At 35.7% G+C, this 19669-nt stretch overlaps 1 protein-coding gene across 4 annotated transcripts; it reads left to right on the forward strand.

Moving 5' to 3' along the window:
* The first annotated feature begins 315 nt into the window (after positions 1-315).
* LOC114206747 (UDP-glucuronosyltransferase 2B31) lies at positions 316-18473 on the forward strand. Of its 4 annotated transcripts, none has more exons than XM_028100625.2 (6): positions 316-1036; positions 4063-4211; positions 5673-5804; positions 7709-7796; positions 14259-14478; positions 18194-18473. In XM_028100625.2, exons 1-6 carry the CDS (start codon positions 316-318, stop codon positions 18471-18473), a joined length of 1590 nt encoding a protein of 529 aa, XP_027956426.1. The 4 variants fall into 4 exon arrangements, with proteins under 4 accessions (XP_027956426.1, XP_027956429.1, XP_027956428.1 ...); XM_028100628.2 differs by having other exon boundaries at positions 316-784; XM_028100626.2 differs by having other exon boundaries at positions 319-1040; positions 4067-4211.
* Positions 18474-19669: the final 1196 nt, after the last annotated feature.

Consider the following 19669-nt stretch of genomic DNA (forward strand, 5'->3'; position numbering starts at 1 on the left):
CGTCACTGACCCTGACATTCTTCCAAGATAAATTACATAAGACAGGTGACTTGCACATGTTAGGTCATTGGCTCTTAGCTAGATGATAGAACTTATAAGCATCAAACAAATATTAAACACATCTGTACACAAATGAAATCATCTACCTTTGGCTCTTTCCACTTGCCATCCAGATGCTCTGACTGTTCATATAATGTGTTTACTTTGAAATGTAGGAGTTATATTTTAACCTACTGATTGATTTCTCCTTGGATATAAGTACAAGCAAGGGAGAAGGAAACAGGAATTGGAAAAGAAGCACTGAATTCCACTAGGATGTCTATGAAATGGATTTCAGTTCTGCTGCTACAGCTGAGCTGTTACTTCAGCTCTGGAAGTTGTGGAAATGTGCTAGTGTGGCCCACAGAATATAGCCACTGGATCAATATAAAGACAATCCTGGATGAACTTATCCAGAGAGGTCATGAAGTGACTGTTCTGACATCTTCAGCTTCCATTCTTGTTGATCCAAGCAAATCATCTACTATTAAATATGAGATTTATCCTGTACATTTACAGAGAAAGGATTTTGAGGATATCTTCAGGAAAATGATTGACATATGGATATATAATTTGCCAAGAGATACATTTTGGGGATACTTTTCACAATTGCAAGAAACCTTGTGGGAATATTCTGACTGCCTTCAAAAGTTCTGTAAAGATATAATTTTGAACAGGAAACTCATGACAAAACTACAAGAATCAAAGTTTGATGTCATTCTTGCAGATGCCATTGGACCCTGTGGTGAACTGCTGGCTGAGCTACTTAAAATACCTTTTGTGTACAGTCTCCGCTTCTCTCCTGGCTATATATTTGAAAAGTATAGTGGAGGACTTCCTTTACCTCCGTCCTACGTGCCTATTATTATGTCAGAATTAGGTGGTCAAATGACATTCATGGAGAGAGTAAAAAATATGATATATGTGATTTATTTTGACTTTTGGTTCCAATCATTTAATGAGAAGAGTTGGGATCTGTTTTACAGCGAAGTACTAGGTAAGTCATGTTTTTAACTGGTAGCATGAAGTTTTAATTCTTAGTGCCTAGGAAGGTGAGTTTGTATAAATATAAAGTCAGAGGAATTTGTCCTTCATAAGTGCAATGATGAAATGAAAATATAAAATGATCTCTCAACCGCACAAATGTTATGGAAAGACTTATATGACAGGGCCAGTTAGAACCCTGTGGTCCATTATTTAGTACATTACACTCCAGGAAGTCAATAACCACAAATTAAAACACTAAGGATTTCTTGAAACAATTAGATATCTATTCTTTGTGTGTTTGTTTGTAATACTTAAAAAAATTTTTTTTTACTTTTTTCTGGATAAAGTGTTTTAACCTTTCTTTGTTATTTATTAAATACAGAGTGAAAATATTACTTCTGATATGCTTTACTTTTTAGAATAATTTTAAGTCACAGTATATTGAGTCAAGATTTCCCATATAACCCTTGCCCCACACATGCATAAAACATCCCCCACCAGAGTGGTACATTTGTTACAACTGATGAACCTACATTGACATATTATTATCATCCAAAGTCCATAGTTTACATTAGAGTTCACTCTTGGACACAAGTGTCCTCCTTAATCCCCATCACCTATTTAACCCATCCCCCCACCCACTGCCCCTCCAGTAACCCTCAGTTTGTTCTCTACATTTCAGAGTCTATTTCTTGGTTTGTCTCTCTCTTTATATTTTTGTCTTTTGTTTGTTTGGTTTCTTAAATTCCACATATGAATGAAATCATATGGTATTTGTCTTTCTCTGACCGACTTATTTTACTTAGTATAATACTCTCTAGCTCCATCTGTGTCATTGCAAATTGCAAGATTTCATTTTTTAAAAAAGATTTTATTTCTTTATTTTAGAGAGAGAGAGAAAGTGAGTGGGAGAGAGAGGGAGAGAGAATCTGAAGCATACTCGACACTGAGTGCAGAGCCCCACTAGGGGCTCCATCCCACAACCACTAGATCATGATCTGAGCCAAAACCAAGAGTTGGATGCTTAACCAACTGAGCCACCCAAGTGCTCCAAGATCTCATTCTTTTTTATGGTTGAGTAATATTCATTGTATAAATATACCACTTTTCTAGCCATTCATCAGTTGGTGGACACGTAGGCTGTTTCCATAATTTGGCTATTGTAGATAATGCTGCTATAAACATTGGGGTACATGCATCCCTTTGAATGAATATTTTTGTATTCTTTGGGTAAATACCTAGTAGTGCAATTGCTGAATCATAGGGTACATCTATTTTTAACTTTTTGAGAAACCTCCACACTTGTTTCTTGTGGCTTTGATTTTAGCCATTCTGAAAGATGTGAGGTGGTATCTCATTGTAGTTTTGATTTGCATTTCCCTGATGATGAGTGATGTGGAGCATCTTTTCATGTGTCTGTTGGACATCTGTATGCCTTCTTTGGAGAAATGTCTGTTCATGTCTTCTGTCCTTTTTAAAATTGGATTATTTGGTTTTGGGGTATTGAGTTGTAGAAGTTCTTTTTTTAAAGATTTTATTTATTTATTTGACAGAGAGAGACAGAGAGAGGGAACACAAACAGGGGGAGTGGGAGAGGGAGAAGCAGACTTCCTGCCAAGCAGGGAGCCCGATGAGGGGCTCAATCCCAGGACCCTGGGATCATGACCTGAGCCAAAAGCAGACACTTAACGACTGATCCACCCAGGCACCCTATAAGTTCTGTATATATTTTGGATACTAACCCTTTCTCAAATGTCATTTGCAAATATCTTCTCCCATTCAGTACGTTGCCTTTTAGTTTTATTGATTGTTTCCTTCATTATGCAGAGGTTTTTTTTTTTTTAACTTTGATGTAGTCCCAATAGTTTATTTTTACTTTTATTTCCCTTGCCTCAGAAGACATATCTAGAAAAATGTTCCTATGGCTGATGTCAGAGACATTACTGCCTGTGCTCTCTTCTAGGATTTTTATGGTTTCAAGTTTCACATTTAGTTTTTTAATACATTTTGAATTTATTTTTGTGTATGGTATAAGAAAGTGGTCCAGTTTCATACCTTTGCATGTAGCTGCCCAATTTTCCCAACACCATTTGTTGAAGAGACTATCTTTTTTTCCCATTGGATATTCTTTCCTCTTTTGTCAAAGATTAATTGACCATGTAACTGGGTTTTCTATCCTGTTCCATTGATCTTTGTGTCTGTTTTTGTGCCAGTACCATACTGTCTTGATTACAGCTTTGTAGTGTAACTTGAAGTCTGGAATTGTGATAGCTCCCATTTTTTCTTTTTCAAGATTGCTTTAGCTATTTGGGGTCTTTTGTAGTTCTATGCAAATTTTAGGATAATTTGTTCCAGTTCTGTGAAAAATGCTGTTGCTGTTTTGATAGGGATTGCATTAAATGTATAGATTGCTTTGGGTAGTATATACAGTTCAATATTTGTTCTTCTAATTCATGTGCACAGAATGCCTTCCTTTTCCTTTTATCCTCTTATATCCTTATTCCTAGGTACTTTATTATTTTTGGTGCAGTTACAAATGGGATTATCTTAATTTCTCTTTCTTCTGCTTCATTATTAGTATATAGAAATGTAACAGGTTTCTGTACACTGATTTTGCATCCTGTGACTTTACTGAATTAATTTAACAGTTCTAGTAGTTTTTTGGTAAGTTATGTCATCTGCAAATAGTGCAGGTTTTGCTTTTGGATGACTTTTATTTCTTTTTGTCATCTGATTGCTGTAGCCAGGACCTCTAGTACTATGTTGAATAAAAGTGGTAAGAATGGACATCCTTGTCTCGTTCCTGACCTTAGGGGAAAAGCTCTCTGTTGTTCCCCATTGAGTATATGTTCACTGTGGGTTTTCCATATAAGGCCTTTATTTTTTGAAGTATGTTCACTCTAAACCAACTTTACTGAGAGTTTTTATCATGAATGGATGTGTACTTTGTCAAATGCTTTTTCTGCATATATGGAAATGATCATATGGTTTTTATCCTTTCTCTTATTGATGTGATGTTTGGTTTTTTCCCGTCAGGAAGACCCACTACATTATGTGAGTTAATGGGAAAGGCTCAAATATGGCTCATTCGAACCTACTGGGATTTTGAATTTCCTCGCCCACTCCTACCAAATTTTGAATTTGTTGGAGGACTCCACTGCAAACCTGCCAAACCCCTGCCTAAGGTAACTGATTCCTGTTTCTTTTGTTTTATTTTCTCTGAGGCATTTCACCAGTATTCTAGCTTAAAAACACCATTCCTCAACAATGTTTGTGTGTTCCAACAATATCTGCAGGCAAATCCAATGTTTGCTTGCTGTCACTCCAACATTTACACAATTCATTTGAGATCCCAAGGTTTGACAACTTAGAGCATTAAAGGATTTGCTTAGCCTATGAGAACATGTGTTTTCTGCCACACACCAAGGCTGGACAAAATCTCAGTAAAGATCATCGGGGGAACATGGTTCTCAACATTATAGCTGACTGACAAAATGAGCACAGAGAAAACTACACTGTGTATATAATAAGGACCATAAATTCTGCATATTTAATAAGGACCAAATAATTTCTACCACTTATATCTGAAAAACATCCATAATATGAAATTACAGAAGAGTTCTGTATGCTTTCTTTTTTTTTGAAAGAAAGCAATAATGTAATATGTTTTAAGTTGATATTGTACCTTTAAGACACAATTGAAAAACAAGCATCACTTACTGAATGATTTTATGGGCTCTTCAACATCTTGTCTACCTTCTTATTGGTAATAAGATGAAACTAAGATCTTATTTGATGGTTAACCTAAGATCAATTTTGATTACAAAATGTTTAGGTGTATATGGTAAATTTCTCAAGGTCTAAATCCTGAGGTAAAACTAGCAAAAGTTCTATTCAGTCTAATACAAGTGTCCATCAACAGATAAATCCATAAACTAAATGTATTTACACACAATGGAATATTAGTCATAAAATAGAAGAAAATTCTAACACATACTCCAACGTGGAAAACTTTAGGACATTATGCAAAGTGAAAGGTGTAATCACAAAAAGACAAATACTTTATGATTCCACTAATACGAGGTATGCAGATTAGTCAAATTCATAGAAATACAAAGTATAATACTAAAGATGTGAAGGAGGGAATGGGGAATTGTTATATAATGGGTACAGAGTTCCAGTTTAGCAAGATGAAAAAGTTCCGGTGATTGGTTACCCAACAGTGTAAATATACCCATTATCTAACTGCATACCCAGGAATAGTTAAAATGGTAATTTTTGTATGTACTTTGCCACAATTTAAAGATAAAAACAGGCATTATTCTAATAACTCCTGATAATATTTGGTATCTCTCTTCAGCTGTTTGTAGAAATTATCTTTTTTTAAAAAGATTTATTTATTTGAGATAGAGTAGGGGGACTGGGGGCAGTGGAGCAGAGGGAGAGAGAGAATACCCAGCAGATTCCCCACTGAGTGTAGAGCCAGACTTGGGGCTCAATTTCACAACCCTGAAATCATGAACTGAGATGAAATCAAGAGTCAGATACTTAACTGACTGAGCCACCCAGGCACCCCTTGTAGAATTCTTTTAATAGTGTTTGCTATGCTGGTTCCTCTCTTGTGATGGAGAAAACTTTCTTCACAGGAAATGGAAGAGTTTGTCCAGAGCTCTGGAGAAAATGGTATTGTGGTGTTTACTCTAGGGTCAATGGTCAATAACATGCCAGAGGAAAGAGCCAATGTGATTGCAACAGCCCTTGCCCAGATTCCACAAAAGGTTAGATAAAGTAACTTAATCGTATACAACTACTTAATAAGTCTGTTAAACTGTGTAAAGGGATTGATTACCCTTTTCTTCATGACATGGAAACCATGATGATAGCTCCAATTTATCTCAGATATGAGCAAAATATACACAGCAGATACTAAAGTAGTACAGAAGGTGTTTTGACAATAACTTTAGTATTAACATTGAGATCAGAAAGAAATATATTTAGAAGGTATATATTTAGGAGGTACAGTGTAAAGTTTGCTATTATAAGGTATCATGGGCAGGTACAGAAATCACCAAATTCTGTCCTGTCATTCACTCCTTTTCCTTACAGGATTTCCAAGGGCACTGAATACCTCAGAGATGTTCTCAGAAAGGAGTTAAATTTCAACAGTATGTTAAGCAGGAACTGATAAAAGTCTGAAAAGCATCATTCAGTTTATGCTTGCTGGATAATCCAGGTTTCTTTTCCTTCCCCTAAATTTTTGAGATAAGCCTATTCAGTATGCTGTTCAGAGAGAGGATGGCCAGGGTTCACCAAGCTATGTCTAGGCATTCATCCAGCCTAGATTATTTAGAGAAATAGAAAAACTGACATGACTGGTGGAGTGGGCCCTATTAAGAGTAAAAGAGTAAGATAAATGAAAAGTGGGGAGATGGGTCTACCCTTCAAGGTGACCCTGTGCTTACTAATGTGTGGCTCCAAAAGGACTTTAACTTATCAGAATACTAACTCTTCCTGATTAAGGAAGGAAATGGAAATATATTAAGGAGTCAACCAGAAACAAGCCTAGCAAGGGAAAGTTTCAGATGCCTCTTTCTACATAAAATATAGTAGTAAATTACTTTCCAATATATAGAAAAAAACCTGGAGTATTTGGGTATTTGTGAACTACTTTTTAGTTTACTGATATAGTTTCTCTTTATGCTGTTTGCTTGATATCTAAAGTTTTACTTGAACATAGCAAATATATGTTAACCAATGAAAACTATAATCCAGTTTATGAGGATTGCTGGGGAATTCTAAAATCAATCTATTTTGGTACTGGGAATGGAAATTGCTTGGGTATAGATCTCATATTCATCAATGCTGTCAATGCTTTGTAGTGCATCACTGAAGTGTTAACAATCAGTTAAATAAAATTTAGCATCATCACAGTTTTGGATTTTTTTCAGCAGCTACACTGTTATTTGTGAAGTGCCAACAGGCTCTTCTTTGTAACATTTAAAAAACTTCCAAACCAAGATATAGTAATAATAATCTGGATTCATGTAATAAATTACCTTTTTCTTGGAAGTAGTGCCTAATAATTATTAATGTAAAAGAAATTAAATGTACTAAGTAGAAATTATTTATATTAATAAATTACTAATAAGCAGAATTATTTCTCACAAGCAGATTGCATACTTAGCTTTTTTGTATATCAAAAGACATAAAACTCTAATAAAATAACATATGGGACAAGTAGATATAAGTGAACTCCTTCTGTAACACTTAAAAAGGAATAAATAGGTTAATATGACATTGGAAGATGAAAGCAATTATAATTGATAAAACAAAACAAATGTGTAGGCCTTAGTATTTTCCTACTTGTTTGCACTAGAATTATAATAACTGCTTAAAAATTTCTTAAATATTTGTATTTGTCACTGATAATCTCATTTGTCTAATCTCTATGTTTGAACCATCATGATTACAATCATACCTGATTGAATATAAGAATAAGGAACAAAAATGTGCGTATTTTATTATACCAGTGTTTTAGTAGTCTTATTTTTAATAACTTTTGTCCTTATTACTTACCAGTCAATGAAAGGGGTCTAACTAGATTATCTCTTAATTTCTTTAAAATTCCTACATGCTATAACTTCAAAGTTCAACTCATGAAATAAGGTATTTTCTTTAACAGGTTCTTTGGAGATTTGATGGCAAGAAACCAGACACCTTAGGGCCAAATACTCGGCTATATAAGTGGATCCCCCAGAATGACCTTCTTGGTAAGAATCTGGAAAACACTGAATTGAAAGTAACTCTAAACAAAATAATAAGAGTTCCCAAGAAGGAAATTGATTGAACATTTATTATTGAAAAACTCAAAAACCAAACTTAACTTCCTTACATTTATTTTGCAGTCCTAGGGGGAAAAAGATAAGATACAGCATGTTATTATACACAGTCACATTCCTTATGGCCAGAATCAAAGTATCTTTATTTCAGGTGTAATTACTTCTCAAAGGTAATTTTTTTATTTTTTAATTTAAATTCAAATAGCCAACATATAGTACATCATTAGTTTTGGATGTAATGTTCAAAAACTTATCAGTTGCATATAATACCCAGTGCTCATCACATCATGTGCCCTCCTTAATGCCCATCACTCAGTTACCCCATCCTCCCACACACCTCCCCTCCAGCAACCCTCAGTTTGTTCCCTATATTTAAGAGTCTTTCATGGTTTTTCTCCCTCTCTGATTTCTTTCCATTCCGTTTTTCCTCCCTTCCCTTATGATCCTCTGTGCTGTTTCTTATATTTGCCATATGAGTGGAACCATAAGATAATGGTCTTTCTCTGGTTGACTTATTTAATTCAGCATAATACCCTACAGTTCCATCCATGTCAGTGTAATTGGCAAGTATGCATCTTTTCTGATGGCTGAGTAATATTCCATTGTATATATATACCACTTCTTCTTTATCCATTCATCTGTCCACGGATATCTCAGCTCTTTCCACAGCTTGGCTTTTGTGGACATTGCTGCTATAAACACTGAGGTGCAGGTGCCCCTTCAGATCAATACATTTGTATCTTTGGGGTAAATAACTAGTAGTGCAATTGCTGGGTCATAGGGTAGCTCTATTTTTAACTTCTTGAGGAACCTCCATACTGTTTTCCAGAGTGGCTGCAGCAGCTTGAATTCTCACCAACAGTGTAAGAGGGTTCCCCTTTTTCCACATCCTCGCCAACATTTGTCCCCGTCTTGTTAATTTTAGCCATTCTGACTGGTGTGAGGTGGTATCTCATTGTGGTTTTGATTTGCATTTCCCTGATGCCAAGGGATGTTGAGAATTTTTTCATGTGTCTATTGGCCATTTGTATGTCTTCTTTGCAGAAATGTTTGTTCATGTCTTCTGCCCATATCTTGACTGAATTATTTGTTTTTTGTGTGTTGGGATTGATAAGTTAGATCTGGGATACTAGCCCTTTATCTTATATGTCATTTGCAAATTTCTTCTCTTATTCCATAGGTTGCCTTTTAGTTTTATTGATTCTTTCCTTTGCTGTGCAGAAACTTTTTATCTTTTTTTTAAAATTTTTTTATTATGTTAATCACCATATATTACATCATTAGTTTTTGATGCAGTGTTCCATGATTCATTGTTTGTTCATAACACCCAGTGCTCCATGCAGAACGTGCCCTCTTTAATACCCATCACCAGGCTAACCCATCCCCCTGCCCCCCTCCCCTCTAGAACCCTCAGTTTGTTTTTCAGAGTCCATCATCTCTCATGCAGAACGTTTTTATCTTGATGAAGTCCCAATAGTTCATTTTGCTTTGTTTCCCTTGCCTTTGGAGATATGTCTAGCAAGAAGTTGCTGTGACCAAGGTTGAAGAGGTTGCTGCTTGTATTCTCCTCTAGAATTTTGATGGATTCCTGTCTCACATTTAGGTCTTTCATCCATTTTGAGTTTATCTTTGTGCATGGTATAAGAAAATAATCCAGCTTCATTCTTCAACATGTGGCTGTCCAATTTTCCCAGCACCAATTATTGAAGAGAATGTCCTTTTTCCATTGGGTATTCTTTCCTGTTTTGTCAAAGATTAGTTGACCATAGAGTTGAAGGTTAATTTCTGGGTTCTCTATTCTGTTCCATTGACCTATGTATCTGTTTTTGTGACAATACCACACTCTCCTGATAATTACAGCTTTGTAATGTAGCTTGAAGTCCAGAATTGTGATGCCACTGACTTTGGTTTTCTTTTTCAACATTCCTTTGGCTATTCAGGGTCTTTTCTGGATCCATACAAATTTTAGGATTATTTGTTCCAGCTCTGTGAAAAATGTTGATGGCATTTTGATAGGGATTGCATTGAAAGTGTAGATTGCTCTGGGTAGCATAGACATTTTAACAATATTTATTCCTCCAATCCATGAGCATGGAATATTTTCTCATTTCTTTGTGTCTTCCTCAATTTCTTTCATAAGTCTTCTGTAATTTTTAGAGTACAGATCCTTTACTTCTTTGGTTAAGTTTATTCGTAGGTATCTTATGGTTTTCAGTGCAATTGTAAATAGGATCAACTCCTTAATTTCTCTTTCTTCTATCTCATTGTTAGTGTATAGAAATGCAACTGATTTCTGTGCATTGATTTTATATCCTGCCATGTTGCTGAATTCCTGTATGAGTTCTAGCAATTTTGGGGCAGAGTGTTTTGGGTTTTCCACATAAAGTATCATGTCATCTGCAAAGAGTGAGAGTTCAACTTCTTCTTTGCCAATTTGAATGAGTTTTTATTTCTTTTTGTTGTCTGATTGCTGAGGCTAGGACTTCTAGTACTATGGTGAACAAAAATGGTGAGAGTGGGCATCCTTGTCATATTCCTGACCTTAGAGGAAAGGCTCTTGGTTTTTCCCCCATTGAGAATGATATTCTCTGTAGGCTTTTCATAGGTGGCTTTTATGATATTGAGGTATATTCCCTCTATCCCTACACTGTGGAGAGTTTTAATCAAGAAATGTACTGTATTTTGTCAAATGCTTTTTCTGTATCACTTGAGAGGATCATATATTGTTCTTCTCCTTTCTTTTATTAATGTGATGTACTACATTGATTGATTTGTGAATATTGAACCACCCTTGCAGCCCAGGAATAAATCCCACTTGGTCATTGTGAATAATCCTTTTAATGTACTGTTGGATCCTATTGGCTAGTATCTTGGTGAGACTTTTGGCAACCATGTTCATCAGGGATATTGGTCTGTAATTCTCCTTTTTGGTTGGGGTCTTTGGTTTGGGGATCAAGGTAATGCTGGCCTCAGCATTTGGAAGTTTTCCTTCCATTTCATTTTTTTTGAAACAGCTTCAGAAGAATAGGTATTAGCTCTTCTTTAAATGTTTGGTAGAATTCCCCTAGGAAGCCATTCGGCCCTGGACTCTTGTTTGTTGGGAGATTTTTCACTACTACTTCAATCTCCTTCCTGGTTATGGGTCTGTTCAAGCTTTCTATTTCTTCCTGTTTCAGTTTTGGTAGTTTGTAAGTTTCCAGGAATGCATCCATTTCTTCCAGATTGCCTAATTTTTTGGCATATAGTTGCTCATAATATGTTCTTAAAATTATTTGTATTTCCTTGGTGCTCGTCGTGATCTCTCCTCTTTCATTCATGATTTTATTAATTTGGGTCCTTTCTCTTTTCTTTTGCATAAGTCTGGCTAGGGGTTTATTGATCTAATTAATTCTTTGAAAGAACAAGCTTCTAGTTTCATTGATCTGTTCTATTCTTCTTTTGGTTTCTATTTCATTGATTTGTGCTCTAATCTTTATTATTTTTCTTCTCTTGCTTGTTTTAAGCTTTATTTGCTGTTCTTTCTCCAGCTCCTTTAGGTGTAAGGTTAGCATGTGTATTTGAGACATTTTAATTTTTTTTTGAAAAAGGCTTGCATTGCTATATACTTCCCTCTTAGGACGGCCTTTGCTGCATCCCAAAGGTTTTGAACAGTTGTGTTTTCATTTTCATTTATTTCCCTGAAATGTTTTAATTCTTTAATTTCCTGGTTGACCCATTCATTCTTTAGTAGGATGCTTTTTTACCTCCAAGTGTTTGAGTTCCTTCCAAATATCCTCTTGTAATTAAGTTGAAGTTCAAAGAATCATGGTCGGAAAATATGCAAGGGATAATCCTAATCTTTTGGTATGGGTTGAAACCTGATTTGTGACCCAGTATGTGATCTATTTTGGAGAATGTTCCACGTGCACTCAAGAAGAATGTGTATTCTGTTCTCTTAGGATGGAATGCTTTGTATATATCTGTGAAATCCGTCTGGTCCAGTGTGTCTTTCAAAGCCCTTGTTTCCTTGTTGATCTTCTGCTTACATGTCCATTGTAGTGAATGGGGTATTGAAGTCCCCTATATTATTGTATTATTATCAATGTGTTTCTTTAATTTGGTTATTAATTTATTTATATAACTGGCTGCTCCCAAGTTAGGAACATAAATATTTATAATTGTTAGATCTTCTTGTTGGACAGACCCTTTAAGTATGATATAGTGTCCCTCTTCATCCCTTCCTACAGTCTTTGGTTTAAAATCTAATTTGTCTGATGTAAAGATTGCCACCCTAGCTTTCTTTTGATGTCCATTAGTATGATAAATGGTTTTCCACTCCCTCACTTTCAATCTGGAAGTGTCTTTGGGTCTAAAATATGTCTCTTGCAGACAGCATATCAATGGGCCTGCTTCTCCCTCTCCCACTCCCCCTGCTTGTGTTCCCTCTCTCACTGTCTCTCTCTGTCAAATAAATAAATAAAATCTTTAAAAATAAATAAATAAATAAGAAACCAGGTGGGATGCCTCGCTGGCTCAGTCAGTTAAGCAACTGCCTTCAGCTCAGGTCATGATCTCCAGGTTCTGGGATCGAGCCCCACATTTGTCTCCCTCCTCAGCAGGGAGTCTTCTTCTCTCTCTCTCCCTCTGCTCCTCCCCATTGCTTGTTCTCTCTCTCAAATAAATAAAATCTTTAAAAAATAAAATAAGAAACCAGTTGAAAAGGAAAAATTTAAACTGAAAGATAAATGAATCTTGCGAAAAAAAACCCAATTTCTATATACTATTTTCCCCTAGTGTTGGAGTTTTGCAGTCCTGTGTGCTCCACAAACTGGGTGTTCCCTTCTTGTTTCAGCTGGTCTTCAGAGGGGCACCAATTGTGCTGATTATCAAGTGTCTTTGCCTGGGCAGACTTGCACCACCCCTTGCTAGGGGCCTGAGCTCAGTGTAAGCTGATTCTGATTGCTCTATGTGGCTTTTGTTCCCTGAAGGCCCTCTGTACCTCTTTAGAGGATGAAAATAAAAATGGCTGCACCCCAATCTCCAGCCCTGGAGCTGAAAGATTGCAGCCTCCTCTCTTCTGTAAACCTTCAGGGATAAGCAGTCTTCACTTGTGTGTGTGCCAAACTCTACAGACTCTTGCAGTGCATGCCCGCACTGATCCTCCCAGGGGAATGTGGGTCACCACATTTCTGCCCTTTTCAGGACCCCCACACACAGAGCAGTAGCCCAGTCCTGCACCCTCCTGCACTGCCCCTTCTGGGGGAAGGTGGGGAGTCACCACATTTCTGCCCTTTGGAAGGCCCCTACACAGAGAACGGTCACCCGATCATGCTGCAGTTTGCAGTTTATGGCGAACCGAGCTGAGAGCCCCCTCCTGTCTCACTGAACATAACTGGTTTCTCTTCTAATGCTGGGAATTCTGTCAGCTCAGGAACCCCCATTCTTTCTGTGACCCCAGGGATCCTGAGACCACACTGTCCCACCTAGGATTCTGCCCCATCTCGCCACCTGAGCACCTTTCAGGCAGGAATGTCTCTCCCTGGAGCAGACTTCTAAAGGGTCTGAGTTTGCACTCTGGGGCTATATCAATTTTTGGTAGCCAGCTTATGGAGCCCCCCTACCATTTATTTTCCAAATATACCCTCAGATTCATTTTTATACATCTCCTACCTTGCAAAAAGTGGTCACTTTTCTATTTGTAGAATTCCAGCAATTCTTTTCTTGTATCTCAGGTTGAATTCATAGGTGTTCAGAATAATTTGATAGTTTTCTAGCTAAATTCAGGGACAAGATGAAATGAGGTCCCCTACACCCACCATCTTGCCTCCTCCAATAATTTTTTAATAACTACCTGGATCATCACTCTGTCTCCTAATTCTCCCACCGTATTCCTATCCTTTCTCATTCTGCATGGGTATTCAGTGTCACTGAAAAATAAAAGCCCTTCTTTAATTATCAGTGACTCTACATGTTCTCTAGGAAAACACCATAATCATTTTCATGAAGTCACAACACATTTCATGATAAAGTGCAGTCTTTCCTTCCCCTGATTTGAACCACCATCACACTTCCTGCTACCTTGACACCCTACATGTTAACTCAGTGACTTTACTGCTTAAGAGAATATTGTCTAATATACCACCTCCTTGCCTTTTTTTTTTTGCACATGCTATTCTTTATCCAGAATGTTCCCTTTTAATTTGTCTGTCCAGCCATCTTGTATTCATTTTTCAAGTTACAAATACCACACCAATCTTCATTTACCTCTCCAGTAGATTTATGTGCTTCTTGCTCTGAGATCTGACATTTTAATGCTGTTTCATATATATAGTACTATATGCCTTATGTTGCCCAACTCTCATTTTATTTCTAAGACTTATAATTAATAATGTGCTGAGATTCATCCAATCCTAGGTCATCCAAAAACCAAAGTCTTTGTAACTCATGGTGGAGCCAACGGCATCTATGAGGCAATCCACCACGGGATCCCCATGGTGGGCATTCCTTTGTTTGCGGATCAACCTGATAACATTGCTTACATGAAGGCCAAGGGAGCAGCTGTCAGTCTGGATTTCCACACACTGTCTAGTACAGATTTGCTCAATGCATTGAGGATGGTCATTAATGACACTTCGTGAGTATTATAATTTTTTTCATTAATAGTATTTATAGATAGGTTCTTCTGTCAATGGTGACTATGAGTTTCATCCTATATTTAAGAGGCTAATTTTGAAATTTTAATATGATTTAACTGATCTTAAATCTACTTTTATTTTCAACCATTTATTTCAAAGTTGCATTTTAACCCCATTGATTTAATGGGTAACCAATTGCTGCAGCAATTTTCCACATGAACAAATGCAAAAGTCATACAGGTAATTGTAAGAAAACATTTTTAAAGATATAATAGAATCCAAAAAATGAAAGAATGAAGAATTTGCAGTTATGTAAAATAACTTCCAATGCAGTACCAAAAATTTCTAAAACTAAAAATATCTTTTTGCCCCAAAATTAATTTTATTCTTATTTTAATATATTTTATAATATGTAACATAAAATTTAAAGTATAAAAATGTTATGGAATTATGAAACCATCACTATAATCTAAGTTTGGGACATTTTCATTAGCCCAAAAAGGAATCACATATGACTTAGAAGTCATTTCTCATTCCTCTTGCCTTAGGTAAACAATCTACTTTCTATCTCTACAAATTGCTGTATTCTGGATATTTCATACAAATGGAATCATAGAAGTTATGGTCTTTTGCATGTGGCTTCTTTCACTTGGCATGTTTTTGAGTTTCATTCATGTGGAGTTTTGTATTGCTGAATAATATTCTATGGTATGGATATGTTACAATTTATTTATTCATTTATCAGTTCATGAATATTTTGGTTATTTCCACATTTAGGAATTACAAATATTGCTACATATGTTATTGTGTGAACAAAATTTTTCATTTCTTTTGGATAGACATCTAGGAATAGAGTTGGTGGTCATATGTTAACTCTGTGAGGAAGTGCCAAATTGATGTCCAAATGAGATGCACCATTTTACATTTCCACCTGCTGAGTATGGGAGATCCAAGTTCTCCACATCATTACCAACACTTGTTATCATCTGTTTTATTACAGACATCCTAGTGGATGTGAAGTGGTCCCTCCTTGTGGTCTTGATTTGCATTTCCCTTATAGCCAAAGTTATTAAGCATCTTTTCATATACTAATTGCCATTCATATATCCTCTTTAGAGAAATGTCTATTCCAATTCTTTGATAATTTTTAAATTTGATTACTTGTCTCACCTTATTAAAGAATTTGTTATGTGTTATGGATACAATATATTATCAGATATATGATTTGTTAATATTTTCTTCCATTCTGGTTGACTTGATTTTTCACTTTCTTGTGTCCTATTGAAGATAAAACTTTTTAAATATGATAAGATAAATATTGAAATTTTCTATATTACAGAGGAAAACAATGTGAGGGAATTTGTAGTGCCCAGCACAGCAACCATGAATTCAGTATTTATTACTGCTATAGTATTAATATTATATTAGGAGGGTATCATCTAAAGAAATACTGAAAAATGTATTATCGAGAAGAAAATGATAGAACAATCAAATAATAAAAATACTTTAAAATAGGTAAGAAAGAAAAAGAAATATATGGCAGGTTGGACAAATAGAAAAGAAAATAGAAATAAGACAGTAGATGAAAATATAAATATGCCACTACTTACATTAAACCTAAACAGACTAAATAATTTAAAGACAAAGTTTGTCAGAATACATTTTAAAAAATTATATACTGTTTATAAGACATGTTCAAATAGAAATGTACAAGAAGATTGTATCAAAACAACACAAATTACTAACTGGTGACACCTACTATTAAAACATCAAAATGCAGAAGTGGACAAAAGAACAAATATACAAATCTATAGTCATAATATTGAGTTTTCAAACATCTTTCTCAATAACATAGAAAAAGACCAAAAAAGAAAGAAAGAGAAAGAAAGAATGAAAAAGAAAGAATGAAAAAGAAAGAATGAAAAAGAAAGAAAGAAAGAAAGAAAGAAAGAGAGAGAGAGAGAGAGAGAGAGAGAAAGAAAGAAAGAAAGAAAGAAAGAAAGAAAGAAAGAAAGAAAGAAAGAAAAGAAGGAAAGAAAGGAAAAAGAAAAAGGTAATGGAATGGATAAATACCTGTGTTTTGAAAGACACAATTTAAAAATATAACCTGTCTGACATACATATACATCATTATATGTAAAACAACAGAGAATACACATTTTTCAAGAATGGAATACATACTGGTATTAACCATATGCTGGGCCATAAACCAAGAGTAAATTTGAAAAATATAAATCATCAAGAGTATATTGTCCAGCCTTACTGCAATTCACTTAGAAATTGTCAAAAAGAAAGAAAACTGAAACATCTCTAAATTTTGGAAATTAAGCAATATACTTCTACATAATTCAGTCAATAAAGAAATCATAATCATAAATACACCTCAGCAATTCTACTTCTACATTACATACAAACACAACTGTATAAACATGTAAATCAAAAGAAATACACAAGATTTTTATGACAGCATTAGTAGTAATGGCTAAAAAATTATTAACACAAATGTCCACTGATTGTTAAATGAAGAAATAATCTGTGGTATTGCCAAACGATGGAATACTATACAGTGATAGAATTAACCAACAACTGTTACACAAAAAAGGAAATGAGTGTTACCTTATCATTCCAATATATAAATAATAAAAGCTAATCTATGATGATTAAAAGGATCAGGGAAGATGGGGTGCTTCTGGGTAGCTTGTGATACCCTCTAACAATATCTTAGTAGTAGGTATATTATTACATCCACTTCACAATAATATTCTAGCTAATTTTGAATTTATGAGCTATTCAGTTAAAACTATGTGCATTTTTCTTATGTAATATACTTAAATGTTTTTCTGGAAAATATAACGTTTTCAAATTCTAGGTTTCAAATAGCAACACACACACACACACACAGAACAAATGTCCAAGGGTGCTTTGATAGTGTGCCCAGAAAAGCCTCTCTGAGATGGAACATGAAGCTGGGTCATCAAGAGGTAGAAACAGCCTTGGAGTTTTATAGGGAATAGTGTCCAGCAGAGAGACAGAGAGGACAGAAAGTGCAAAGGTGCTGAGGTGAGGACATGTTTGGCAACTTCAGTGAACAGCTAGCAGGCCTCTGTGCCTACAACAGAGTGTACATGGGACAAAGTGACAGGAGAAGAGGTTGCTAAGGGTCTGTATCTATAAGATCCTATAGTCCAAAATTCATAGTTGGATTTTATTCTAAATGTAATGAGAAGCCAGATGGAAATTTTGAGCAGGGAAGTGTCATGATCTGATATCTGTTTCAAAAATCAGACTGGCTACATGATGGAAAATAAAGAGTAGAGGGTAGACGAGTGGAGACACAGGGACCAGTGAGGTGGCATTTTACTCACCATGACATAATTCCCTTTACTGCTTCATGAGGATCATTCTATAAGTGCATTCCCACCACCGCATTTATAGCTGTTACAATGGCCCATATCATTTTCTCTGTTAGAAAAGATAAAACTATCCTAACTAAACTTCCATTTTCACTTTTTAAAATATTTGTTGATGGGAAAATTCCAATTTAAAAGCCCAATCTCCTATGTGGACCCAAATAAAAAACACACTACTCCTGTAATTCTATGGCATTTATTTTGAATCATTTGTATGGCACTTTTCAAAAACCTTTCAAGGGAATTATATGATTAGGCAAATTAGCTTCCTTTCAATATCAGTATCTTTATGTTTCTCCTTTAGATACAAAGAGAATGCTATGAAATTATCAAGAATTCACCACGATCAGCCTGTAAAGCCCTTGGATCGAGCAGTCTTCTGGATCGAGTTTGTCATGCGCCACAAAGGAGCCAAACACCTCAGGCCAGCCTCCCACAACCTGACCTGGTTCCAGTACCACTCTTTGGATGTGATTGGGTTCCTGCTGGCCTGTGTGGCAACTGCTCTATTTGTCACCACACAGTGTTGTTTGTTTTGTTACCAGAAGTTTGCAAAAATAGGGAAGAAGGAAAAAAAGGAGTAATTGTATCTGGGGCCTCAAGCTGGTATGCCTCATAGATGGGACTCCTCCAGTTTATTCCAGAAAGAAGTTGTGATGTAAGATTCCCTTCCTCCTGTGACAAAATGACTTCACAACTTAGCTTCTCAGATCAAAATCTGCTTTTAAGGGATTTACTACCTGTTTAAGAGTTAGAAATATGTCATGCCCACAGAAAAACTGGCAAAAAATAAATAAAATAAAAATAAGACTGTATGGATATTTATTGAAAATTATTATTCTAAATCAAAAGTCATCCCCCTCCAAAAATTATTGAGCTTAACTGTGTTTCAAACATTGGGCATGGACACAAGAACATTAAGGTTATTCACAATATCATTATTGTGCAAATACTCAGAATATTTTAACTTAATTTTGGTGCAGAATTTTGTAGTTTTGTACCTTGCTAGAGAAACTACAGATAGTTGAAATTGTGTAAAATGATTTACCCATCCATTTTGTTTTGGAAGACCACTAATTCTCCTTGGCTCTTACTGTGGATCCAGCCTCAGCATCACTCCTTACCTAAGAACATGGCAAGTTGATGGCCTACTCATTTTTCAGTGAAATGTTTGTGGAATTAGAAATATAACAACACTACCTGCATCTTATTATAAAATTGAACTATCTGAAAGTCTTTGATTTCATGACCAAATTCTTTCCCCTTCTTGACCTTTTTTTAAATTTTATGTTATGTTAATCACCATACATTACATCATTAGTTTCTGATGTAGTGATCTATGATTCATTGTTTGCGTATAACACCCAGTGCTCCATTCAGTACGTGCCCTCTTTAATACCCATCACCGGCTAACCCATCCCCCCACCCCCTCCCCTCTAGAACCCTCAGTTTGTTTCTCAGAGTCCATAGTCTCTCATGGTTCGTCTCCCCCTCTGATTTCCTCCCCTTCATTTTTCCCTTCCTGCTATCTTCTTCTTCTTCTTTTTTTTTTTTTTAACATCGAATGTATTATTTGTTTCAGAGGTACAGGTCTGTGATTCAACAGTCTTACACAATTCACAGCGCTCACTATAGCCCATACCCTCCCCAATGTTTATCACCCAGCCACCCCATCCCTCCCACACCCCCCACCACTCCAGCGACCCTCAATTTGTTTCCTGTTCTTGACCTTTAAGAGTATTCACCTGGTTGCTTTCACTCTCATGTTCAGCCTTTGATA

The sequence above is a fragment of the Eumetopias jubatus genome, unplaced genomic scaffold (genome assembly GCF_037043125.1).
Source record: "Eumetopias jubatus isolate StellerSeaLion01/CBP00866 unplaced genomic scaffold, mEumJub1_p1.0 scaffold_2, whole genome shotgun sequence".
NCBI classification, from domain to species: domain Eukaryota; kingdom Metazoa; phylum Chordata; class Mammalia; order Carnivora; family Otariidae; genus Eumetopias; species Eumetopias jubatus.

What these genes read in the sequence shown, in the direction of transcription:
- LOC114206747 (XM_028100625.2), top strand. Translation starts at nt 316, where the DNA reads ATGTCTATGAAATGGATTTCAGTTCTGCTGCTACAGCTGAGCTGTTAC. An exon ending in CTGCCAAACCCCTGCCTAAG is followed by an intron (nt 4,212 to 5,672) that starts GTAACTGATTCC and finishes CTTTCTTCACAG; the next exon opens with GAAATGGAAGAGTTTGTCCA. An exon ending in TTGCCCAGATTCCACAAAAG is followed by an intron (nt 5,805 to 7,708) that starts GTTAGATAAAGT and finishes TTTCTTTAACAG; the next exon opens with GTTCTTTGGAGATTTGATGG.